This window comes from Clarias gariepinus, chromosome 18 (genome assembly GCF_024256425.1).
Source record: "Clarias gariepinus isolate MV-2021 ecotype Netherlands chromosome 18, CGAR_prim_01v2, whole genome shotgun sequence".
Taxonomy (NCBI): Eukaryota; Metazoa; Chordata; class Actinopteri; order Siluriformes; family Clariidae; genus Clarias; species Clarias gariepinus.
This window is the reverse complement of record NC_071117.1, coordinates 15,408,939-15,436,664: the sequence shown is the minus strand read 5'-3', so window position 1 is coordinate 15,436,664 and position 27,726 is coordinate 15,408,939. Positions and strand designations below refer to the sequence as shown.

Below are 27,726 nucleotides of genomic sequence, written 5' to 3'. Positions count from 1 at the left end.
GGGTTCGGGTTCGGTTTCTGCCTCAGTCTATGAGCATGTTGATGTACATCTTCTTTATTGTACACTATACTGTATACGCTAGTTGATATGGGAACTTTATAAAATGGCAACTTTATGTTCAAAATTATTTGGCCAAACCTTCAATGATATTTTATCCAAATACAAATACTTTAATACGGCGTTGTTCCCCCTTTTGCATGAGATAAATGAGATAAGTGGCTTGATTGAAACACCTTCATTAATTAACAGGTTTGGACAAATACTTTTGTCAATAAATTGTACAGCTTTTCCTATTCTGCTGAGAATAAACCCACAGTCTCACGAGGTTTCATGTTTGTTTGTTTTTTAGTCATAAATAATGCAGCATCACGCGTGTCATTTGTTACATATCTGGCAACCCAGGTTTAAACGCTATTCTCTGACCCCGCCCCCTATCTGACGTCACATAGAATAGGAAGTGAACAGTGGAATAAGCTCAGACCGGTGCACTGTGTCGCATGACAGGGAGCTGGTTAATGATCAGAACTGAATGGCAGCGACACAACGCGAGTACCGGCTACATCCGGGTACCGGAGGACACGGGCCGACCGCAAATGGCGAGGATGACGTCAGTGACATGAAGGAGAGCAGCACGCAGACGGAGGGCAGAGTGCAAGGTTAGGGCTAGCTGCTAGGCCGATCATCTCACCTCGGGCTGTGTCCCAAATACACAACGATTAGATACAACACTAGATATACGGGCTTATCTCATTTAGTAAATCTATAACTATACTGTTGTATCTAGTATGCAGATCTGTGTCTGTGTGATCTCTGATCATTTAACACACCTTCATCATAAAGCTTTAAAATGTGACATGTCACTCTTTGCTCTTTCACCTGTGGATCCATGACTCATGTACAGTATGCATAACTTACAAAGATTTATGTGCATTTAGTACTCAGCCATAAGTTCAGAATTTTTCCAAATCAGAAAAAAATACTGATGTCCTCTTCTCGAACCTGGACTCGCATTAAGCAGCCTATAATAACATGACTACTAATAAAATAAAAATAAATCTCACAGCGATAGACTGTCGTGGCTTAGTGGTTAGCACCGTGGTCTCGCACCTTCAGGGTCCAGATCGATTCCCGCCTCGGGTCTGTGTCCATGGAGTTTGCATGCTTGCTGGGTTTCCTTTAGGTACTCCGGTTTCCTCCTACAGTCCAAAGATTAGGCTAATTGGCATTTCCCAAAATGCCCTTAGTGTGTGAATGTTGACCAGAGGTCCTACCACAGTCATAAAAATTGTAATAAATACATTGGTCACTATTGGACTTTACAGCCCCTGTTTGATCTACAGAGGTTTCTAGATGGGTGGAGGGATGATGATGATGATTCTGATAAAATCATGTATTAAATAGACTTCCTGTTTTAAATCTCTCTCTCTCTCTCTCTCTCTCAGGTCATGCACCGAGACTGTCCAGACTTAACCTCTTCACATTATTGAGTCTTTGGATGGAGCTTTTTCCCAGGAGGGAATCCCACAAACAAGACAACGCATCTGTAAGGACAACTTTATCCTCTCCGAAACTGTCGGTTATGAGTAATGCTTGGGTTGGGGAAACACCTATAAATACTACGCATTTCCTGCTTTAAACCAACTTTTTCTCACATATCTCACAGTCATTCCTTTAACACAGGGGCACGGAATTAAAAGTTAAGAAGGTCCGGTCCATAAAATGTTCTTCGAGCCGATGTCCGAATGTCATGTTTGTGTTAGGATTCAGGTCTCTATATAAATGCATCCAGTGTAAGTTTTTTTATTATAAAAATAACAATTTCAAATTAAATGTATAATAATGATATTATATAATAATAAAAATACTATTTATAATAATTTTAAATTGTTTAAAATTTCCTTAGCGTTTTATTAATATTTATTGCCTTTGGGCAACTTAGATTTTGATCTTTGATGGCTGTGGATATTTCCTCATATTTGTAGGTATACAAACAAAAATTATAACAGTTTTCCATTTTTTTATTTAGTTTTTATTTTGATATTAGTTCTGGATCCAGTCTGAGTTTCAGTCTAGTTTTAGTTCGCTTCTTTAGTCATTTAATTAGTTTCAGTTCAGTTTTTATTTCGTTGACTCATTTGTATTTCTATTAAGTTTCAGTTTTTGTTTTAGTAATTTTTGTGATTAAAAGGTGGTAAAAGTTGCTAAGACTAATCTAGCATATGCAAGACGTCTGCTTCAGACTGACAAAGCCTGTTGATACACAAAGGGTGAGAGCATGGGGGAAAATATGCAGATATGCCCGAAAATGAAGCATGTCGGACACTTTTTATTCCAACCATTCGGTGTGTGTCAGTTAATCTGGTTGACACACCGGTCTCAATGAATAGATATAAGTGCACTTATGCTGTCACCTGTAATGACTATGCAATTACTTATACTGGTTTCACTGCTGAATTTGAAACAGTCCCACACATGGCTCCTTAGTTTTCTTCCTGACATCTTGACTAAACTTTTTCTCTTGATAAGGAAGGAAAGATAATGTATAATCTACCTACTAAACTAAAAAACAATCATGCATAGATTTGTCCATTCATCTTTGAAGGTTAAGTTTTCATAGTCTAATTTCCTTTCTTTTGAAACCCATGTAGCATGAACATGCAAATTAGGAACACCTCCAGTTCTGCGCATGCTCCACCTCTTCCCCTGGGTAACTGACCAGTATTTGCATAGTCCTGCTTTGATTCCACTACAAACCTGACACACACACCTCGACTTCGTTATAGACCATGTGCATGTATTCAAAGCAGGAGAGTGTGGAAGGACGCAACTTCATTGTAATTTGCCGATTTCAGGTCCAAGTCACCGGCCTAGTGGTGGTCCAGGAACAAAGAATTCTGGGTCTTCATTGCTCTGGAGCGGCCCTCCATGCTGGTCAGGTGGCGGTAATCAGACACGGGTCCAGACTTAAGGGCTGCGATCTTTATTTCTCCAGGAAGCCATGTTCAACCTGCCTCAAGATGATAATCAACGGTAAGCGACCGCTGTTTACTGAGCTGCAGCTTTCTGATGGACTCTGCTGAATTGCCGGGGTTTTAGTTAAATGTTTTTATCTCTAATAAATTAGAAACATTGATGAAGATTTCGAGGTAGAATCTTTTTGATCACTGTGAGGCACATTCGCACATCCAGGTTCGGTTCAAATGCAATCAAGAATATATTATATACATTCTTTATTAAGTAATAAAGACATCCATGTCTTGCTGCATTTTAATGTTGCAGTGTAAAACATTTTGGTGAAAAGTCTTTTCGCTTGATGTCTAACAATGTTGGAGACACATGGCCACTCTGTACAACCATGGTGAACAGAAATGCATGTCAGAATGCACATGTCAAACCTTTAATATGGTTGGGCTTCAACACCAGAAGACTTCATGGGGTTCCTCTCCTGTCAGCCAAGAACAGAAAGGCTACAGTCGATGCAGAATCACCAAACCTGACCATACATGTATTGGAATTATACATACACTTGTAATTATTTTGTCTTTTGGTGTTTGAATAGAAAGTTATTTTATGCAGCTTTCAAGGGTGCCAATAATTCTGCAGCTGATGGTATCTCATCAATACATTACTTACCATGTCTCTTTAATCATGTCATTCTCTCAGCTGGTGTGAACAGGATTTCTTACTGGCCTGCTGACTCTGAGATCAGTCTGCTGTCTGACCGAAGCAGTGCCGCGTCTTCCCGTCTCCAGGAGGCAACGCTGGACGCGGTAGCCGCCGAGAGGCTCAAATCCAGCAGCAGGCCGCACATCTGTGTGCTGCTCCAGCCCTTAGCCAGCTCGATGCTTCAGTTTGTAGAGGAGACATCCTGCAACAGTGATTTCCTGGGCCGAATGGCAGCAGATGTTCCCGACCTGGATGTCCAGGAACTCTTTAGCAGAGAGCGCTGGAGGAGCTGGGACAGTTTTTCTAAAAGATTTCTGATTGATGATGTGGAGGTGCATCGAGAGCTGCTGGGTAAGATGAACCTGGAGAACTTTCGTACCGAGCCATACTTCAGTGAGCTGCGGCAGCACATGAGGGATCTGATCAGGATTCTGGCTTCTGTGGCTGCGAGCGTTCCCGTTCTTGAGCACGAATATGGGTTCTACGAGACAGAACCCACAGCTAGTGGACATAGGACATTATCTCAGGATGTTGTGAGACACTGCATCATCCAGGCGGCGTTGCTGGCGTATAGAACAGGTAAAATGTCTTTACAGTTATTACAGGAATAATAGCATGGGTGGGATTTTCGAGTATTTTATATGATATGAGAATAGAACTGGGTGGCACCTTCAGGGTCACGGGTTCAATTCCCGCCTCAGGTCTGTATGCGTGAAGGTTACATGCTCTCCTTGTGCTTGGTGGTTTAAAGATTTAAAGATTTCGCCTTCAGCTTTTTTAAAGACTTTAAGATTTCGCCTTTAGCTTTGATTACATCACACAATGTTGTGGCCAATTCAAGTGTTAAAATGATTCCTCATGCTCCCAGAAACACTCTTTCGCAATCCGAGTCCTGGAATATACCCGTGCTATCAGGGAAGAAAAACTCTATAGATGTGATAATCTGGTCACTCAGTACATTCAGGTCATCAGCTGACTTCATTTATTGCCACGTAATGTTGCTGATCCTAGACCTGACCAAATGAAGCAACCCCAGATCATAACACTGTCTCCAGAGGCTTGTACATTGGGCACAATGCATGATGGGGGCATTACTTCGCTTCTTACCCTGGCGCACACATCACTCTGGAATAGTCTCAATCTGGACTCATCAGATCTTCTCCATTGTTTTAGTCTTTAAGCTCTATAGCAAACTGAAGCCTTTTTACTTGATTAGTTTCATTAACAAGTGGTCTTCTTATGAGATTGACAGTTCAGCACTATAATACTATAATACGGTGCTGGGTAACACTGCTTTTGCTTTTACTCGTCTATGGCTTTCACAAGAAGTTGGAGATAATTATTTGAGATTTTCTGATTTTGAGATCCATATTGGCATGAGTCATCATGCGTTTCCTGCAGATGATTCACATACACTTGCATGCTGAGAATCTCTCATTCTTGCGACATTTCCAAAAGTGTCGTGTTGGAATTAGATCCGGTGACTGGGAACACGACTCAAGGACCCTAAACTCATTGTACTGTTCATGAAACCAGTCCAGTATGAGTTTTACCTTTGTGGCATGGTGTATTATCATGGAATAATGTACTGTAAATGATCAGCAACAGTACTTAAATATGCTGTGGCATTAAAGTGAGGGATGGTTGGTATTAACAAACCTAAGTTTGCTAAGAAAGTATTCTCCACAACGTCACATCACCTCCACCAAACTGGACTGAAGGCAGGTTGGGTCCATGGATTCCTGCTGTTGCCAAAAGTTTTCTAGATTCATCACAAGGCTACGTTTTTTTTTTTTTTTTTTAACCATTTTCAGCCAGGCTCTGCTTGCTTCAGCCTCAGCTTTTCTTAGCTCAGGTCTTCTGCTATCAAAGTCCATCTGCCTTAAGGTTCGGTATGTTGTGCATTACGGAAGTCTGGGGTGGCTCAGTGGTTAAGGCATTGGGTTATGTCCAATGAGGTCTCAGGGTTAAATCCCACGAACACCAAGTTGTCCCTGTTGGGCCCTTGATCATGGCCCTTAACCTCTCAGATGTATAATGAAACACAAGTCGGTCTGGATAAGTGAGATGCTTTTCCTAACACCACCGCTGTATATTGTGGTTATCAAAGTTACTGTAGACTTCCTCTCAGCCTGAAGCAATCTGCCCTTCTATGTTGACCTTCTTTGTATGAACAAGGCGTTAGCTGAATTCCCACTCAATTAATTTTATTGCACTCTGATTAAACTCTAGAAACTGTTGTGTATGAACATCCCAGTAGACCAGCAGTAATGGACAAACTCAAACCAACATGTCCGGTAAAAACAATCATGCCATGTTTTTTTTTTCTTCTCCACATTCTGTTGGTTAATGTGGACGTTTCACACAATGGAGTGTTGTGATGAATATCAGCACAGCTGTGATGCAGTCATAGGCAGGAGGACACAACCAGACTGTTGAAGGTATCACCACTGTGCCGATATTCAGCACAACAAGCCGATCTTGAGTGTGATATTGATTTTATACAATAATTCGACAAACATCATTTATCATCAACAGATTTAGATTTGTTTTTTTATTTAACCAGTTATTTTGCTTCTCCAGCACACATGGCAGAACTAACAAACCACGACTGGCGCAGCTGGCGACCGACAGTTAGTGTAATTAGCGGGGTGAATTTTTCCTGTTTTTTTTTTGTAGGCAAGAGGTGAGTAGAATAAACTATGGATGCGTTGGATAGTCTTGTAAATTGGTTTGAAATTCATGCTCCATGTACCACTCAGTGTCCCAGGTGTTTATTTGGCTGAAGTGTGGGTGACAGTAAGTCTGTATAGAACGCAGTACTGAGGGGAGAGCAGCTGCCTGCCAAAGCCCACATTCAAAACCAGTCACCAATCATGTCATTTTAGACAACACTTTTTCTACTTATTTGCTTCTAAATCCTTTCTAAATGCCACCCTGTTGTTTCAATTACACCTAATCAGAGGAAAAAAACTAGCTAACCTTCTAACATAAGGCTGAATCCCAAATCACGCTGTAATCCCTTGATCAAAGGCACTACTTAGTATGCACTCACTTTTGTGTAATATTGCTTAAATATCAATGTTGTTCATTCCACCTGTCAGTGGTTTTAATGACATTTAGATATGAATTTGAGATTTAAAATAATAAAAAACAGAAAAGGAACATGATGTGACTAATTAATTGTATTTGTTTCTGTGTTATTGTAGAAGATCCTAAAGTGGGAGTGGGCACAGTGATTTGGGCAGAGGGCAGATTGGTGAGTGAAAACCTTTTCAAAAGATGTTTTAAATCCAAGCGTAAATGTAAATGAGCATGTTTTAGCTTATTAATTATTATTATTATTATTATTATCGCCAGAGGGACAAACTGAAAACCCTCCAGGTAGATTGTTCAGTTTATTATTTTTGACTGTACCTTGTACTGATTTGCTGTGAAGAATATTTCCATTTCTTCACACCCAGCCTCAGTGTGATGGCACGGGGAACATGTACCTGGTGGGATGCGGTTATAACGCTTATCCCGCGGGCTCAGAGTATGCCGAGTTTCCTCAGATGGACGCCAAGCAGGAGGAAAGACAGAGACGCAAATACCGGTACATCATCCACGCTGAGCAGAATGCGCTTACTTTCAGGTGCGTGAATGTTCGAGCATAGAGAAATTCATCATGTGCAAGACAAATCACAGGTTATATGAAGGTACCTGGTAAACAAAATGGTTATTGGTTCTTGATAACATGAGTGTGGTGTTTTTGTTATGTTTGTTTATTCGTTTATTACCTCAAATGTCAGAAAATTAATTTTTACAGCTGCACGGATTATTCACATTGATTAACATATACCAATCAGCCCTGACATTATGATTATCCGCCTAATATTAAGTAGGCCACCAAAAAAGTGATGAGCTTTGTTTTCTGACAACCAGCATGAACCTTTTCAGTTGTTCTTCTATTGGATCGGACTACACGGACCACCAGCCTTCGTACATCAGTGAGTCTTGGCCGCCCATGACGTAATTGTAACTGTAGCTACAGTGACAAGGGCCGAATTGTGATGGGTCTCCAAAAGTGCAGCTCCTGCAGGATGTTTCTGGTCTGCAGTAGTCATGTCGTACCAAAAGTGAACATCAGTGAACCGACAACAGGGTCATGGGTAGCTAAAGCTCATTGATGCGTATGGGGAGCGAAGGCTGGTGGCCCGTGTTGACACGTTGGTTATTTTTCTTCTTCTTTGATGCCTTTATTCATACTGTAGCTACACCACAGAAATTAGTATCTACAGTACAAATGCATTTCTATATCGTTGATGTAAAACTGAGGTGTTTCATTAATGTTGGCTTTTCAGGAGCGCGGATGTGAAGGAGGAAGAGAACACGATGCTCTTCGTGACTAAATGCCCGTGTGATGAATGCGTGCCTCTGATCCAAGGCGCCGGCATCAAACAAATCTTCACTACAGACCTGGACAGTGGCAAAGACAAACACGACATCTCCTACATCAACTTCAACCGGCTTTGCGGCGTCCGCAAGTTCATCGTACGTCTGCCGCAATTTCTACAATAAAGCATTTATTTATATATATATATATATATATATATATATATATATATATATATATAAAAATGTAAACTTCAGGGTTTTTTAACTTCATTGCTTTATTGTCTGTCCATCACATCTGCACCCAAAAACATCTGCACACTGACACAATCAGAGACGCACAAAACTTTAACCGAAGTAATCTGACCTCTGAAATCATGATTATGCACTTTTAAAACCATAACCATTAAAAATATTATTCAATTTTACAATAATAATACGGTTGATCATAAACTGCAGTTTTAAAGTTGGGTACATATGTATTCAGACAGAGCAACAATTTTGGTATTTCTTCCTCTGTATGTCACCGCAATGGATATTAAACAAAGAAATCAAGATGTAGACTTTTCACTTTAATTTAAAACGTTTAACAAAACTATTGCGTTAATGTTTTAGGAATTACAGCCTTTTTTTTTTCTTCCTTTCAAATTCCATCCATTTTCAATTCTAAGAAGTGAATGGGCAATTGAGCGGGAAACTCATTGACGACCAGTTGTGGGTGTTTCCTCATTACTGCATGACAAATTGGATAAATATTAGGTGTGTTTTAAATTGGTAGCTGTTCATAGGAAATCTCAATATGCAGTCAAGCTAGTTGCTGATGTAAAGAGGAGATGTGAGGTTAAGGCTGACAAAAGCACGAGTCGCCAAATTAATCATTTGGTACATTCTTAAAAAGAAAGACTGGTGCACTGGTGAGCTCAGGAACACCAAACAGCCTTTAGACGAGGCACGAGACAATTAAACTGAATGACTGTAGAATTCTTGCCTTGGTGAAAAAGAAAAACACATTAATTAATGTAAAAGGTCACGTAAATCCGATTACTAATACAAGATTAACATAAACTTGAATGATTGGAATAGAAGAATATGGTGAAGGAAAGAAAAGGCTCATGAGCCAATACATATGACATCACCTGTCAGTTATGATGGAGGCGGTGTTAAGGCATGTGTGTATATGGCTCTGTCAGTGGAACTGGGTCACTGTTCAAAGCTGCAGGATGAATTTCAAATCTTTCAAAAGTGATAGGGCAGTGCTTCAGAGAGGAACTGCATAATGACCTAAAACATACTGTAAAAGCAACACAAGGCAAAAACAAGCAAAAAAAAGGACTAATTTTAAAGGGCCGGTTCAGTCACTTGACCTCAATCCAACAGAGCTTTTCACTTGAAAAACACAAGCAACCTGGCAAAGCAGCTTCAGGAGGGGAAACTCAGCATTCAGTCATATCTATGAGTTCCAGACTTCAGGATCCAAATAATTATATTTATGATGTGAATCGTACTTTTTTTTCAGATTCTGTGATTCTGATTCTGAAAATGGTTGAAATTAACGGTTAAAGGAATTATTTGTTTTAACTACTTGAATTAAAGGTGAATTAAAGATGAAAGTCAATCACATTGATTTCTTCAGTTCGAATCCATTGTGGCAGAATAAAGAGAGAAATATTACATAACTGCATCTTTGCCTATTACTCAGGAAAAAAAAAAGTTTAAATTCATGTTTTGTGGTAATCACACTTTCACTACAGATGTGCCAGACAGATATGAAATAAATTAAAAAATACTGACGTATTCCTTGAATAAAATAAAATAAAATCCATGCTATTAAAACAGTCTCGTCTGTCTGTTATTTATCTTTTCAAGTGGCAGAAGTCGTCTGTGGTCAGAAGTGCTTCTGAACAAACTGGTCCAGCTTTGTCGAGTAAGTGTTTACCAGTGTTTAATAAGTTAAGACTAGATGGAATTGCTAGTATGTGGGGGTTTTCTGAAGCATGACGCTGTTTATCTCCCAGCATGGACATGTACAGAGTTTTAGGTGAATGCAATCATAAAAAGTCACTATAAAAAGAGAAATGTTTTGGCACCAGACTTAAAATGAATGCATCATCTATAAGCTAAAGTATGTATTGATATACTGTATATTTTTATCTTATTTTAATCGCAGATGGCAATGTGAAGAACAGAAGAGAAGACGATGTGGATTTTCAGTGCAATAAGAGACTGAGAAACTGAAGGATCTCTTATCGGCCTAAAAGCACAGGGGTTCCTGGAAACAGATTGCCTTACAGTTTAAAGTTTCCATCAGTACATCACACGTGATCTATCTAACGGTCAAATTGTTGAGCGGTGTTGAGAAGAGTAAAAACTAGAAGATTTATTCTAGAGCAAAACACGAGTTACATATCACATACAGTACGCGTCATATAAAGCATAGTGTTAAGTAATTTACAAAAATGCATCGTTTGCTAGCCTTTTTTTTTTTTGCCAGACATAAGTGTAGACCAAGGACAGATTTATCCTGTAGATAAACTGCTAAGAGCAAAAGCATGTACTTGCTCATGACCTGTTCAATCATTTGATATGCACAGAGATGTTTATGCAGGGTCTCACAGAAAGGCCCGGTTTAATGCTGTATTAATTTAAAATAGAATTTGTGTGTGTACACGTTTTGTGTTCATTTCAGGTTTTCGTCAAGGCGAAATAAAACATATTAGAAATGTCTCTCTCTTTAGTCTGAAGATGTTTTAACAGCATGGAAAGAAGCATTCCGTTGCATTTTCAAAGAGCTTGTTTTTGTGTCTAAATATTATGTGCTGATCATTTTTCTCACACCTGTGAAACATAATACACTGGGAGTGTTGGGTTTCGTTTTTGACACAACCACAAGACACCAAACTAAACAGCGAAACCTCCGCTGCATTTCACTTATTTACTTTGTTCGATCTCTTCAGTGAAAAGCAATTAGCCTGTAACACAAGATTTAAAAGAAAGTCTGCGTTGCTTTTAAACTCTGACAGAAAAAAAACACAAAACACTGCAAAGTGTAAACCTTAACTTAATTTCTCGTTCTTATCTTAGTATTTTTTATTATTATTGTAAAAACCTTTAAATGCTGATTTCGTCACGTGACCATGCAAGTGTTGTTTAAGTCAAACCAGGACCAGGAAACTCCTTAATGGCTCTTTTTTTTAATGAAAAAAAGAAGAAATAAAAAAACAGCCTGGTTTGCTGCATGACCTCATACTGCACACGACACCACTTGCACGTTACAGGAACTCGGCTGGGAATTACTGCCACATTCCACAGTACAATCGTGACCTTACTCCAAGCTATTTTCACATGTTTGGGCCATTAAAGAAGTTCCTGGAAGGGCCAGCCTTTCAGACAGGAAGCAGGCAGTCCGGCTTGTCATGGCTTCCGTGTACGGAGAAAACTTTCTACCTTGATGTATCCACGCACTAGTGAAACACTGACATACAGTAAGTGCATTAGTGTACCAGGGATATTATTAAATTTAGAGAAATAAAAGGGGCCCAAGCACTATGACATCAGCTCTATGTTGTTATAATAGTGTGTGAAGGCCCTCTTGTTCAAATTCAAATTTTATGTGTCACATACACAATACGATATGCAGTAAAATGCTTATACAACCACTCGTGACCTTAAAAACAAGATTATCAATAAGAAATCAATTATGGAATAGAATAAGAATAAAATATAGAAAAACGTAGCTGCAGAAAAAAAAAAGAACAAAATATAAAATATTTTTAAAACTCTTTTTTTACTCTTATATTGTGTTATTGTGCCTAATCAAAAGCCCTGGTTAATGCATTGCATATCGCCTTTTTCAAGCAGGTTATCACTTATCAGTTAGATATACACACCTCACCAATACTGAACAGGACTAAGGCTTGTTTCTAATTACATAATTAGAAGAACCTTTGTGATGGAAATAAACTATAAAGCACAGAGGCAGTGCATTCACTTGTCAGGCAGCCAGTGTTTTAATCCTGTTCTTAAACTTTAAGTATTTTGCATACTATAGCACTATGCGATGGTTATGAATTGCTTTTAATGGTGGATAATATTCACTCCTGTGACATTTAACGAGTAATATGTGTGCTGCCCTGCCCTCCTGACAAAAATGATGTCATCTCTTAGAGGGTAAGGTCTTGTGAACAAATTACTCAGGTACACACAGACTGTATCGTTGTTGTAAGGTGCACTGAAAAAAGAAAAAAGAGGATTACTGATAATGCTTGAATTTTGCTTTATTGGTGATATGGTACAATTAGCATTGAAGAAGGAAGGATGCGACATGGGTGGCTTTGGGAAAGATTTCAGTCTATTTCCATGAATTGCAATTTGTGTACATGAGGTTGTGAGGACATTAAATAAATTTGGCTCAGGTGTAGAATATAGTTGAATGGTTCCCCTTTTAAAAAGGCTGCATGTTCCGTGAGTCATTACACGATACTGAACAGCCCGCGGCCCGTCTGAGCTCTGAATGCCAATAGTGTGTGATGTATTACATCGAAATCTGGGCGTTATCTACCAATTAAATTTTGATCCAGCTTTGTTGTCGAAGGGGCAATGTTAGAATCGAAGCAATCGTATTAGAGAAAAGGGGAAAGTATGGAAAAAAAATCAGTGTGTATAATCTTTATGTAACAAAGTCTCACATAACTGGCAAATGTGATAAGATGAATCAAGACCACCTCAGCATACAATTTCCACTTAATTCAAATATTCTAATAATACAAATCACACAGCTGAATCAATCCACCAAGTGCAGCGAACTAAAGCAAAGAATGAAGGTATGAAGTTTTTTCATCAGCGTAACTCAAATATAGCGAGTTAAGAGGTTCACTGCTTAATCGATTCAAAATATGCTCGGCTAGAACATATTTAAAATTAACAACAAAATTAAATTAAGCTCCCCCTAGAAAGATCCGTTTTTAAAAAATATAAAATAAAGCATGAGATATAGAAGAAAAAAAAAAAAACATTTAAAAAACACAACAAAAGGCACCTGTTTTGAACGTTCGTGTCCTCGACTGACAGACAAAAATCACTATGAAGATCTAACATACCAGCTAATGAACAGAACTACACCGAAAAGTGCTGCAGGAAAACAGCACGAAACCGCAGAACTGCAACGTGATAAACGGTTGCAAAGAAAGGGGGGGGGGGGGGTGTTAGTGGGATTAAACTACAGGATTCCTATAATAGGGTTTATAGGAAAATCTGAGCACTGGATACACTACAGTACTAGCACATGACTCTCTAGCTTCGGTACTATAGTACGAATCCAGAACCATGATTCTGAACTCCAGCCTCACCGCAATACGACATACACAAAGTGCCAGCAGATGGTTACACTAATTTATGAAAGGGTTCTCGCTCCGAGACTAAAACCAGCTTTAAACACATGAAAGGTAAACATGTTGTCAAGTAGGAAGTGAAAAAACCTTACACAGCCCTGTTTCGCAAGCATAACTCAAATATTTCTAAAAATAAAATAAAAAAAAAAGTTTTTATAGCAGACAGGAAGATAAAACGCGCTCCCGATCCATGGCTGAAGTAAAATACTGAAAAACATAAAACAAGCACGTTTCTTGTTTTTTTGGTGAATCTGGAGTTGACAGTAAGCCATACAGGTGCAAGAAAAGTACGAAAATTCGTATACCATCAGCAACAGGAGGAAAAAAAATACATGTATGTATATAGATATATATAAAGGAATGCAAGAATGTATGAAAATTATAGTTTTATAAATAACTGGGGAATGCATCCTCCCTTCCTACAAACTCCACTACTACAGCTACAAACTGTACAAGAGCGGGGGCCAAACTCCCGGTGTGTGAACTGCACTCGGAGCGTTTCACGTGTGTGTGTGCGTGTGTGTGAGAGGAAAATACGAGCTCATCAGAATGTATAAATCAAAAGTGTCAATCCTTCTCTTGGGTCCTTGTGAATCACCCACATCTCTCGAAGCTGCTACCAGCTTTGGTTCTTCCTGAAACTAAAATCGGTTTTATTTTTGTTTTTTTGTTATTATTATTATTTTAAACATCCTATTGTGGCACACACCTCGATGATAAAACTAACAAATGTCTTACGGAAGAAAGTAAAAAAAAATGAAAAGAAAATAACTGAACATCAGTGATTGAAAACGATCACTTGCAAGCCTCATGACTAAGAAAAGACAAATGTTTAAGATCTTAAATAGAATTATTATTGTTAATAGATTTTTGTGATTTTTTTTGTTTTGTTTTATTTTTCCTCAGTAAAAAGATGAGGTGCTTAATAACGAGATCGCTAGCTAGGGTTTAGGAGGCGGGTTTCTTTAAGTCTCGTATCTGTTTGATGAGGTACGTCTTTTCGTCGTTGAACTGCTCGTCGTCCGTGCGATCCTTCTGGAAGTTGCTAAGGAAGTCGATGAGCTTCGTCTGGTTCTTCAGGAGGATGTCTATGATGGGCTGCGTTTTGTTGGGGTTAGCCACAAACACCTGAGAAGGAAAAAAAAAAACAATAATAATAATAAAAAATGTATGCACAAACCATATCAAACCACTCTCTGTTTATCAGGTGTGTAAATACCTCAGACAAGAATGAACACATCTTTATATAAATTGAGGAAAAAAGAGAAAACCTGTTTTTCACAAATCACTCACAATGGAAATCTCTCAAGCATGTGTGTGTGTGTGTGTGTGTGTGTGTGTGTGTTTGGGGGGGGGGGGTACAGGATCTCTCTCATATCTCTCCCATGTCAATCACCGTGACACTGAAACTAAATGCTTGCTTCCTGGGAACTTACTTGTGTGAACACTTTATTTAGGATTTATTTATTCCCGTGTTGTTCTGGGAAAGCTTTTGTAGTGTAATTGTGGGAATTTGTACTTTATTCAGTAGATTAGCGAGATGCTAATCAGATGCTGATGGTGTGTGAGGAGTTGGTGTTCCAGTTCATCCAAAAAGGTTTGCGGCTCTCTACAGGACACTTAAATTCTTTTCAAATCTTAGCAAACCACACTGTATCTTCATGGATCTTGCTTGGTGGACAGTGTCTTTGTAAAAACTGGACGAGCCCCGGGGCCTCTTAGTTCCAGTAAAAGGAAATCGTAATCGTTGTGTGTACATCCTACACACAACAGTGATCTTTCTTTCAGTGCACACACTGAAGATGCTTATTACACCAAATCATATATTTTTCATGTTTGTGGGAAAATGTAAGAATTAAATCAATCACGTATTTTAAACTACTTGTAAGAGATGTTCTCATGTCTTTAAAGTGTGTCGTGGTTTCCATGGTAATCGCACACCCACACTCATCCAGTAGGTTACCTTCACATTACAAGCCACACTGATCAATTAATGCACCAGGTTCTTTTTGTTCAGATTGAATTTGCATGTTATGATAAAATCACATTCATAATTACTAGTGATTTTTATTGAACTCCAATGTGAACTCAATTATTCAAATAGCCATCTGGGTTTTAACACCTGATCAATCACTCATTCAACAATAGATGTCATTTTAGCGAAAAAATATTCTTAGCGTTTTCTAGGACCACGTCTGAAAGTGACTGATCTGAAAAACATCAGATTTTCGTATTCATACAAAAACTAAAAATCTTACAGGGTAAAAAAAATTTAAATAAATAAATAATTCAAAATCACTTCAGGGTGTTAAAATTAACTCACACTAACACTAGTGATGATCCTTTTGGGGGGCGGGAGAAAAAAAAAAAAAAAAAAAAAGAAACTACTCAAAAGGTTTCCCCCCCCAACCTAATCGTGATGTTACCTTGAACACATGGAACGCCTCAAACTGGATATTTGGACTTTTGTCTCTCAACAGGTTCATCATCAGTTTGAGGTTCTCCGGCTTGCTGATGTACCTCGTCATCACAGTGAAGTTGTGTCTGTCCAGCAGAAGCTCGCCCAACAGCTGTCAGACAAACACACGAAACACATTTCGGTTACAAGACAGTAAAGAAGCAGCAGCGGTTCTTGTTTGTTTTTTATTTTTTTAAAAGCACTACACACACCTTCAGTGACTGCCTCTTTGTCACATAGTTTTCAGAATGCAGCAGCTTCTCATAATTCTCAAATACCTGCGCAAAAAAAAAAAGAAAAAAAGTTCAAATACACAGCAAAAAATTTAAATAACTAGTGAAAGAAAGGCTGGAATGGAAGAATACAATACCAATAATCCTTTTCAAATGCTAAACCACCAGTGAGATTTTAACCTCCCTAATTATGTCTTTTTAGTTCCCATACTTTTTTTTTTACTATAATAAAATAAAAAATTTTTTTAAAACCATTTCTTTTTGTATAGTTAATCATTTGCTGCATGATGTGGTTTCAAATAAATAAAAATAAAGTCTTTATACAAAAGAAATTGTGTATGCCTTTAACACGCAAGAAATCCTGCAGAAATTTGCATATGAAAACTGGATTAGTGATAACACTCGGCTCATATTCAGTACTCAGTCACATTTTCCGATGAGGGTTTAAACTTTCTGCATGAACAATTACACAAAATACAGTTACAGTTTAAAAAATATATTTAACTTGTAAATGTCTCTTACCGCATCATAGTTCTGTTCTAAAAATTCTGCCACTAGAACCTTGTGTCTTGTAAGAAGGTCCTGGAAGATTATAAAAAAAATTTTTTTAAAAGTTTGGTTAATTCACTAACTCAAGTCAGGGAATAATATCAGACAGTTGCGTGAGGCAGGCAGGTCTGCGTTCTTGCCTTAAAGGTGGCGAACGCATCAGAGGCAATGTCGAACGTTGACATTTCCACATAGCCGAAGAAGTCGTTGAAATGCTCCGAGTGCAGGATAATTTTGGCGAGCGGTTCGTGCCGGATGCACTCGCGCAGCATGATGCCGCAGTTCAGCGCCACCTGAGGAGTCTCATATCTGCAGGGGTGACACCATAAATCAATAAAACAGCAAAGAAAAAGACTAATTAAATGTCAAACACATTGAGATGTGAAGGTGCCCATGATGGCTGCTTTTTTTTTTTTGATTCATAGATAAAAAAAATTATGGTGTTAAGATGAAAGTTGTATTTATTGTAATCCTCAAGTCAACATTAATAACAAAGTCAATTGGAGGAAGTGAACGTCTCACCCTTTGAGCAGGATGAAGAGCACTTCCTGATGGGAGCAGAAATATTCCACCGTGGGGCTGCGGGTTCCGATTTGCCGGCGAAGGATGTTGTTGAAGATCTGACACACGTCCTTCTTCCCCTGCACACGTGTTCGTATTAATGTGATTACACATACATTACATAAAAATCAGATTAATGCATGTCTAAGAAATAAATGAAAAAAAAAGGTATACATCAAGTTTGGTATTACTTGATATATTACCTTTTATGTATTCCTACACAGAATTAAACTCAATCGACAGACTTGTAAACACCTCAGGTGGCGGTTTTCCTCTTTAAGGCGGGCCTCATGGTGACAACTGTTCTTATTGAAGTTAATAAATAGCTGAATCAAAATGAAAGCAAACTGGGTCATCTTACAGACTTGAGCATTATGTGTTCAATAAATGCTAATGCTTTTAGAGCCTTTTTTATAGCACATGTCCAACATTTGTTCTCAGTTGGTTTTGCTGCTAATCTGCCCCCCCCCCATCTCTCCTAATAATAGAAATATGGCACAAGTTTCCCAGAGAAAAAAAAAATCATAATTCTGATGTTTTTTTTTAATGAAATTAACTGAGGGCTAAAGCAGAATACTGTACATATTGTGATTGTTAACATTTTGGGGCTGTTGGGTTTTTTCGGTGAATCTGAGCAACACAAGATGAACCATCCTGATACACAATATAAACAGTTTACTTCAATATGGAGTCGGTCGACCTTTTGCACCTATGGCAGCTTCGACTATTCTGGGAAGGCTGTCCACAAGATGTTGGAATGACGAGATGTTTTTCTGTGGTAATTTCTTTCACTCATTCATTTTGTTAGAGCATTTATGAACTCGCAATCTCCGTTCCAGTTCATCCCAAAGGTGCTCGATGGGGGTTGAGGTCACAGGGATGTGTGTTAGGGCCAGTCAAGCTCTTCCACACTGAACTCATTCAACCGTGTCTTTATAGTCCTTGCTTTAAGCACTGGGACAGAGTCATGTTGGAATAGAAAAAGAGTCTTCCCCAAAGTGTTGCCACAAAGTTGGAAGCATAGCATTGTCCAAAATGTCTGGGGAAGACATTAAAGTGTCTGACTGATTGAAACACCTGAATTCAATAATTAACAGTTTTGGCTAATTACTTTTGTCCATATAGTGTTTTTTGGTAACATAGCATTGTGAGATTTTGTTGTTAAATAAATATATCAATCAATTTATAGGCAAGCAAATCTACTTCCATTTACCACCAATTAAGAAACAACACACACACTGAGCTTATATGAAAATAATCCATGGCAGGGATTTGCAGTGCAAAGTACTTCACCCATAAAACGACCCACTGCAGATTTTAACGAATTATAAGCATAAACGCATCTGAAAATTCTTCTTGGTGCTGGGAAACTTTTTACTGATACAAAAACACTGACACCTGATTCTCTTTCCACAAACGATAAACAATAAAACATCTCCTTAAAAAAAATAATCTTTATCATCACTTTTAAAATCTTTTAATAATTAATTTTAAACTATGTTGAGCATCCCTTTCTAGAATTCGCTGTATATGAGCTGTTACTATAGTAACAATAATGGTAATATTAGGTTTTATATTGTGATATAGGAATACAAGCTCGACCTATGATTGATGTGAGAGCTGTCAAAGTCGTGCTCTTATACAAAAATAACTCACACCTTCAGACTAATCAGTTTTAAGAAATTCATCTTCACTGTGGGAGGAACAAAAATAGTGCGTATAAAATAAGTATTCCACCCAAATGCAGTTTCTCTTCACACAGCTCTGGCCCAAAATAGCTTTTTTCCCCCACTATTAAAGCTCATGCCATGCAAGAAAACCAATAAAAACAAATTAAATGGATGATTAAACTTTAAAGCGTATTGATTAATTCACAGACGTGCAAGAAAACAAAACAAAAAAAAACACCTTAAAAGGATTTCAGCAGCACAACGATGGTAGATAACATTATTTAACAGAAGTGAGGCAGCCCAACATCATTTAGTTTTATGTGGAACACAAACTGTGTACGCATCCTTTTCTGCATGCAGGTCAGATTAGGAGCACGATCTGTTCAGACTAATGTCAATTAAAAATTATTAACCACTTTCGCCAAGGGTGTGAAAACAGAAAAAGTCACAGAGAGGCTAAAAGTTCCGGAAAGTAGATCGGTTAGTTTTTTGTGGCTGAGTGAGCTTAGTAAACATATTTCTTTGAGATTTCAGAAATCTTTACATGAATGACATAATCATGAAATATAAACCGATGTTATATGGTGACAGAACATGTACTGTAGTGCCTCACCTCAAAGTCGATGACCTGTAGGTTCTCCACCAGGGAGATCAGCAGGCCGCTGTTGTACAGCTCTTGGGCCAGCTGGGCCACCGTCTCCGTGTGAGGCTCCTTGTCATTGGTGCCGTACAGGATCTCTTTCATTGCCACCAGACATTTAGACACCTCCTCTGAAGCCTACACACAAACACACACACATACGTATAACCTACAGGAGCAATAAACACTGACAGACAGCAGTATCCATCATCACGTTCTGCACTGGTAACACTTCCATGTACCTCAGGATGATATCAGACGGAGGCTCAGAGCTTCACACGACTGTACTTTAGCGAGGAGCTGAAAAAACCTGGCTTAACAATCGGCTGCGAATGAACACAAGGTGAGCCAGCACAGCGGCATCGTCACGTCGCTGTCATCTCATTTCACACATCCTCAGCACCCACCTGCCTTAACTGTTTTTTTTTTTCCCTTTCAACTCTCTTCCTGTTATGTTTACTTATTTAGTTCCATCTATTCCTTTTTATTTCTTTAGTTTTCATATCTGTTGAATGAATGCACACATTCATGTAGCCACATATTACTTAGTACACAAAAGATTATATCTAGACCATAGAAAAGTAAGAAAATGATAAGAGTGATTAATTAAATACTAAAACACACTATAAAAGAAAGAATTTACATTCACATACACACACTGTCTCAGAATGAGCACTTTGTCAATCAACTCTAGAAAGACAGATTCCTCAAGAGAACTATTTATCCCTAGGCTAAGGAGTGTTTTCATTTTTCTACAGCACCGACATGCCACACTTCGTGCTCTTCATACTCGAACAGCATTATCAGATGAATATGCGAGTAGGAGCTGTAAGTGAGTGTTGCTCTCGGAATTAAACGCTTCGTAGCTAGATGGCAACTTCTTCACCTAGACCGTCTAGACTGTGTCAAGTCTGTTACAAGAGCATGCAAAAAAAAAACACGGCCAAGACATGAGACAGGTCGCTTGGAACGACGCCTGGTGGCGAGCACATGGCACTCTGACGGAGCAGCTTGCAATGTTACGTTACGCTCTAAGACGGAAAAAAAAGCGGCTCTGGTTTAAGATTAAATATAGCAATATGCAGATACTGATAGTAGTGACGGGAAAATTTGAATCACTTTAGTGACTTGGTTCTTTGAATCTCGTTCATCAAAATGAACAAAATCTTTTTTTTCACGAGTCATTTTGTTCGTTTCGTTCTTATGATCAGAAATAAAATAAAATGTTACATTTCCAAAAAACAGACCTCCAACACGTCTACATACACAAATTTTGGCTCTAGTTCCAATAATGAAACTATTACAATGCAGCTCAACTCCTATATCTTCTGGTCATAGTCGTTCGTTTTTTTTTATCTATTGCACTGCATAGTGTCTATGGGAGTCACATGACAAAAGACAAACAATTTAAACCAAAGACTAAAAGGTAACTAATCATTTCTGTTTCCTGTACATAACCTACAAGGTTTTGGGATGACTTGTATATGTATGTATGCCCAGTAGAAAATAAACGATTTACTGTCTGAGACTACTCGTTCTAAGTCACGTTAAAGAACAAATCGCTTTTGAACGACTCATCACTAACTGATCGGCACTTTACTACTGGAATTGCTTATAACAATTATGTGCACGTTAAGGTATTAATCTTTTTTCTTTTCTTTTTTTTTTTTTAAGTATGATCTCACCTTCTCTGTCTTCTTGTCCTGCTTCACCAGAATGGACAGGTTGTCCTTCAGAGCCTTCACAATTTCCGTGGGACTCTTGTGAGATTTACCAAACAGTGGCATGGTTGGAGCCCAGTGTCTCTCTTGCTCAGCCTTGCTCTCTCTCTCTCTCCTTCCTCAGAACCTAAAAAGAAGAAGGAAGAAAAGGAGAGAGGAAATGTCAACTCTGCATGCTTGTATTCCATTTTTAAAGTATGTTGTTAAGCGGAGCCTCCAGGAGAAAGCATAGCTAAAATCACTAGGGCATTTGTGAGCTCATGCATGCAGAAGACGGTGGATAGCACTTGGGCTTGCGCAGTTTCAAAAAAAGCTGTGTGGCTGGCTGGATTTATACGGACAGATCGCTTATAGAACTATATTCATTTTTTAAAACCATTTTCACAAAAAGCACAAAGTAACTCTAGAGCGAAGTTCAGCAGTATAATAATGGAACAGTCCGACTGGAAAACAGTAAGTCAGTTCCTGGAAGCGGACATGGCCGAGGTAGCGTGTGGTAATTCAGTGAGGTGAGAACCCCAGAAGAATGTATGTGTGAGATCACTGCCCTGTTTGGACACCCGCCTTTGAGATTAACCGGCACTTGCTATGAGCTGGTCACTTTAATCATGCGACCCCCTGCCAGGACAGACTTTACTTAACACACTTGCAAGGGAATTACATATTCACGTTGCTTTGGTTTTTGAAAACAACGTTCACACAATTTAAACAAGACGCTTGCTAGGCACAAATAACTTGAATAGACTTGTTACGACAATGCCAGATGTTATTAAAAAAAACAAAATCAACTGTGTGCTTTCGGACCAAAAGCAATCTTGACCTTGCGTATCCATGTCAAATAAAAATTACATTTATTTACTCAACAGAATGCAAACCATACGGCTCGACAAATACAAAATTTTCCCTCAAATTAGTCAGGTAGATGAGAGACCATATCATCACATGTTGTATTAAAATAATCAAGCAAGCATAACCAAAAGCACACAGTTTACATACGCTTATTATCAAGAGAATTCATGCAATTTTAAACCGCTTCTTCTTAGGGACAGAATGACTGTATGATACACATCTTTAAAATGTACAAATGTGTACATACAACCACTTAGTTTATCCATCCAGTAGTGCTAATACTCCCTATTTGTCAAGTCCAACACCTCTTAATTTCTCGCTAGTGATCATGATGGACTACAGCTGGCATCCTCTCCGTGCCAACATAAAAAGGGTTTGTTTGACAGCACACACATTGAATTGACCATTGGAAAGCCCAAGGAGCTCAGCGCAGATCTGAGAAAAAGCATGGTAGATTTAGACAATGAGGAATGTCTCTTGAAGCCATTTCAAAAAGACTGCAGAACAACCTAGGAAACAAGCCTGGAATCTGCTGGAGCAACAGTGTCACTATCTATAATCAAGCCGGTTTTATACAGTATCACCATGGACTGAAAATACAGAAAATATTCACACCTTCCGCTTAGACTAAAGCTTGCAGCTGATCACATGGACAAAGCTTTCAGGAGGAAAGTTTGACAAAAGGTATGTTTGAAGGAGGGAAGGCAAAAAAATATTCATCCCAGTGGTGGTAGGATCACAATTTTGAGGCTGGTTTCTTGAGCATTTCCACTTTGTGATTCTATGAATCACGGCCAAATTATATATATTTAAAAAAAAAATCTTGCATATATTAGTATATCAATGCTTGACCAGACGGCAAGTTGGCGTGGTGGTTAGCACTGTAACAAAGACATGCAGATTAAGGTAATTGTCATTACAGATTGCTCGTTTATGTGTACGAGTGTGCAAGCTCGTGGCCGGCGATAGATTGGCACCCCATCCAGGGGTTAAATAAAAATAAAAAAAACTGAGTTCTTCAACAGTACTTCAGGACAGTGATCTCAAACACGCATCAAAGCTGTGTGTTCAGCTGAATGTAGTACAGTCATCCTGCCTCAGGAAAATTTCACAAGCACATAACTGCCATAACATTCATGTTCATGATCAATGTATATAAACTATGAAAAAAAAACTGCATCCTCCTGCACCAGTTAAATGTCAGACCATAAATCAGGGTGTAAAACTATTTTTCTTTTTGTACCACAGACACAGAAGTTGCATGAAAAGAAGTGTCATTTCTTTTTCAGGTAACAGAAAACACTACTCACGCATACGATCTTGGCATGCAGTACTGTAGCATGCACTACATATTTACCTCAAGTATGTCTGTCAACTGTCATACATCAACGGTAGGTAAATATCTTTACAAAAAAGCAGCGCACGCAAACATTCACCTTTATTTAAATAACTATATATTTCCTTTGAAGGCATATGCTAGACACCAAGGTTGGTGCATTGGCTCACACTATAGTCCTGTACTTCTCATAACAGCAAAGAGAAATGGACCATCATGCCACAGAAACAGGATTTATTCTAACAAAACCTACAAAACGCTCAGAAAGAAGTTAAATGATTCATGTGTGTGTTCACACTTCTTGTCAGCCAGTACTCAACTCATTTTGAAAAAAAAATAATAATTAAAAAATCTAGTACAGATGATGTACCGTATTATCCATTACGACAAGATATTGCCATGCCGTTACTAACAACAGTGGATACGCCAACACTTAACATTATCGTCATCTATCACACTTGTAGTGAATTTATGATCACCATGGACGATTTGAAGTTCTCCAGGTACTGGAAAACTAACAGAAATGCTGTTAAGGTTGATACAGAAGTCTAAAGGCAGCTGTGGAAAGAAATATTTTTGGTAAAATGTTTTTATGAAAACCGAAATCTAAGTCATTCGTACCTTAAAAAACAAATCTGAAAGATTGCATAAAGATGCAGGTCAGGTTCTTCCCCCCATTGGATCCTAAAAATTACTATTAAATTAAAAACTGAATAAAAATAAAGAAGAGAAATCACTTGCACCAAGATTTAAACATTCTACTAGCACTACTTTCTCATGACCTTTAATGTTACAGGCTGACAGCTAGACTTTGTTTGTAAATTTGTTTTATATTGCTGTATGATGTCAAGATTTATTAACTGACCCGACATCTGCCCTGACACTTCCTTTATGAGCAATTCTGAACTAAACAGTGAAACAGGAAAAAAAAAATCTTGACGCCAAACATTACCAGGCACCACGCGACATCAGATTGAAAAATCGTCACCCTTTAATTTTGTCCACAGTCCAATCTAGAAGGCAATCCTTAAGACCGGTTTGAGGTGATCATGGGTCAGAGATAACACTGCTGCTCTTATCTCTGTACAAGTGTGATCACTAGGTTATGAAAGGAGAAGAAAAAAAATCTGATCCTATGGTCAACACTGGATATGTTTCACACACACACACACTCACTCTCTCTCTCTCTCTCTCTCTCTCACACACACACACACACACAGCTGATCATCTGTTCCACCTTTGGCAAACAAATGCTGCGAAAGGCTTAAAAACAACTCTAGCAAACCAAATGCAAAGATGAAGAAGAAAATGTAAAAGTAAACTTGTTAAGGAAAAAAAAAGAGAGAAAACCCCACCACACACCACATACACACTTCAAGTACCTGCAGATCTCCTCTGCGTGTGAACCTGATCACAAGAGATTACTGTACACTGTGACTCAAGAACAGAGGTAAGGTTAGCTATTAGTCAGCAAACCACCTTTATTTCCTTTATAACCTTGTTTCTCTTAAAACCCACTCAGTATATAAGGCAATGTAGTGTTGAGCCTTAATCCAGCTTGCTGACTAGCTGTAATTTTCATGTGATCAGAAAACACAAAAATAAATCCTTGCCCCAAAAAATAAATCACTATTATCCTAGGTTAGCATGGAGCAAGTTAGCTACAACATGAGCTAACACTAACGCCAGGCTTAATAAAACAAAAACACACAATTTTGGGAGGATTTCACCCAATACCTCAAATACATTTAACTGTTTAGACCTGCTTTTAAGCTATTTATTTAATTTAATCACTTAGCAACGAAACAAAGCTGGTGGTTAGCGTTAAAACAGAGCGAGAAGGTAGCTTAGAAGCCAGGCTAGCTTCAGGCCCGCATACTTGCGTACTAGGTAGTATGGCGCAATCTACGGCTGCGTATTATTTCTGCCCACTACGAAGTATGTGAGTATGCGGTTTTGGACTCAGCCATTGACGGGACAGGCACAGATATATATATATATATATATATATATATATATATATATATATATATATACACACACACACACACAACGCCTTTAATGCAGTCTCAATATATCTATTTAGCACCTAGCTAGCTAACAGGCTAAAAACAAATAAATAACACAAATCTGACATTTAGCTAAGGTTAAGATAATAAAAACAAACAACGCTTTCACGGCGCTAGAGACAGCCAGCCACACACACACACACATACACTTGCATCCACTCGCCTTAAGTTTGTAACAATGTCAAGGGCGAGACGTTCATTTCAGACACCGACCGTCTGCAAAACCTCTTCCCGTAATTCGAAGACTCTAACCCGGCTACAGAGGTGACTACTCACCGCGGCCTCGGCCTTGTTTAGTCGCTTTTCGTTTCCCGCTGCTGTTCCTCTCGCTTCACTGTTACCGAGCAGCCCTTTTTCTGGTCACGCCAGCAGGGAGAGTGTGTGAGTGTGTGTGTGTTGCTGAAAGAAACGTCAGCGGAAAGTGCGTATGAGCGAACTAAAACCTTGCGGAATTTTTTTTCTTTCTTAAGAAGCCAGCGCACAATTTCACTCGTAATGATTCGACTCAACAATATCAACGCGATTCGTATCGGTTTAACGTTACATCACAGGCACCATGAGTCGACTCCGTCCACAACGCTTCTGCTGATCCGGAGTCGGCTCTCACGTATTTCGCTAGTATGACTAACGCGTCAAAACTGATCTCAGATCAGATCAGCGCGGCTCTCCTCTCTAGACTGGAATAGAGATGGGCGGGTCGGTCGATACTGAGGTACCGATAGTATCATCATCGATAATGAGTAACCTTTTTACTCATTGTCGTTATTCTAATATTAGGATATGTATAAAAGAAACATTATCAAAAGTATTGTGCTCACCCATCTCTATTTCTAACTTGAGAGGAGAGAGATGAGCTGACTTGAGATCATTGTCAAAACCATATTTATTGGTGTAATATATTGCGACACTACAAATAGGGTTTTTATACCATATCTTATACCAAATATCGATGGTATCAATGCCGAGGTACCAATACTTTTGATAATGTTTTTTTAAACAGTGTACAAACTAAACCCTCACCCCTAAAACTGGAAGGCAAAAGTATATACAGTATATATATTTTGTATATACTGTATATACTTTATATATATATATATATATATATATATATATATATACATAGGGTTCAGGGTTCGAGTCCTGCCCTGCGATAGATTGGCACCCTGTACCCCACCTCATGTCCTAAATCCCTTGGAATAGACCTGTACACCGGATAAGCAGTATACAAAATGAATGTGTAAATATATATAATGTATAAATCACTAGTACACATTTATTGCACGTTTAGTACACCTCAAAAAACATTGTGGAAAATGTGCATATCAAAATGTCTTTTTCTTAAAGATTTTTTTGTTTTGGTGGACTTGTTATGTTATACAAATTCATTCATTCATTAATTTTCCATACAGTTTATCATGTACAGGGTTGTGGGAAGCTTGAAGCCTACCCCAGAAGACGGGTATATGTACACCATAGACAGGGTGCCCAACCATTACAGGGCACACAGTTAGACTGAAGGGCATGCCTTCGGACCGTGGGAGGAAACCAGAGTACCAGAGGAAACCCATCAGCAGGGTTTATTATTAAAAATGTATTTAGATAAAGTAATATAATCCATTGTTACATTTAAAAACATTTTAAATATTCAGGTTATGAATTTGTTGACTGAACTAGTAAGTTTATCTTATTTCTGTAACCAAATAAAAAATATATAAATCAACATTTACTAATTTACATTTACATTTACATTTAGGCATTTGGCAGATGCTCTTATCCAGAGCGACTTACACTTTTATCTTATTACACATCTGAGCAGTTGAGGGTTAAGGGCCTTGCTCAAGGGCCCAACAGTGGCAACTTAGTGGTTGTGGGGTTTGAACCTGTGATCTTCTGAACCGTAGTCCAATGCCTTAACCACAGCTACCCCTGGCCTAATTTCTTTCCCTTTTATTTTAACGCAGAAAACTTTTTAAAATATCAGTATCGGGATACTAGTATCAGTGTTACTCAGTATTTAAAAATAAATCTAAGGTTTTGCTCATTCCTACTAAGAGTTGATACACTTTCTATAGGTGTGATCTGCATAGTACCCGGATGTAGATGAGTTCAGACTCATTAAGTGCGAGTCAAACCTCAGAGTTGCCAAGTCTCCATACAAATACACCCCACATGCCCAAACTGAAGCATTTAAAACATTATATATTTTAAAACTG

The 27,726-nt window shown here is 38.5% G+C and overlaps 2 protein-coding genes across 2 annotated transcripts; one reads left to right on the top strand and one right to left on the bottom strand.

The window, feature by feature from the left end:
• Positions 1-360: 360 nt before the first annotated feature.
• Positions 361-10,764, top strand: cdadc1 (cytidine and dCMP deaminase domain containing 1). Its single transcript, XM_053476682.1, has 9 exons — positions 361-656; positions 1,443-1,543; positions 2,853-3,030; positions 3,664-4,245; positions 6,876-6,925; positions 7,131-7,300; positions 8,010-8,199; positions 9,907-9,964; positions 10,208-10,764. The coding sequence occupies exons 1-9, from the start codon at positions 530-532 to the stop codon at positions 10,273-10,275; spliced, it is 1,524 nt and encodes a 507-aa protein (XP_053332657.1). The 5' UTR covers positions 361-529; the 3' UTR covers positions 10,276-10,764.
• A 1,532-nt stretch (positions 10,765-12,296) lies between these two features.
• On the bottom strand, positions 12,297-26,065 carry cab39l (calcium binding protein 39-like). Its single transcript, XM_053476683.1, has 9 exons — positions 25,790-26,065; positions 21,224-21,386; positions 19,512-19,676; positions 17,190-17,308; positions 16,808-16,976; positions 16,641-16,700; positions 16,098-16,163; positions 15,854-15,997; positions 12,297-14,555 (listed from the first exon to the last, which is right to left on the bottom strand). The coding sequence occupies exons 2-9, from the start codon at positions 21,323-21,325 to the stop codon at positions 14,376-14,378; spliced, it is 1,005 nt and encodes a 334-aa protein (XP_053332658.1). The 5' UTR covers positions 21,326-21,386; positions 25,790-26,065; the 3' UTR covers positions 12,297-14,375.
• Positions 26,066-27,726: the final 1,661 nt, after the last annotated feature.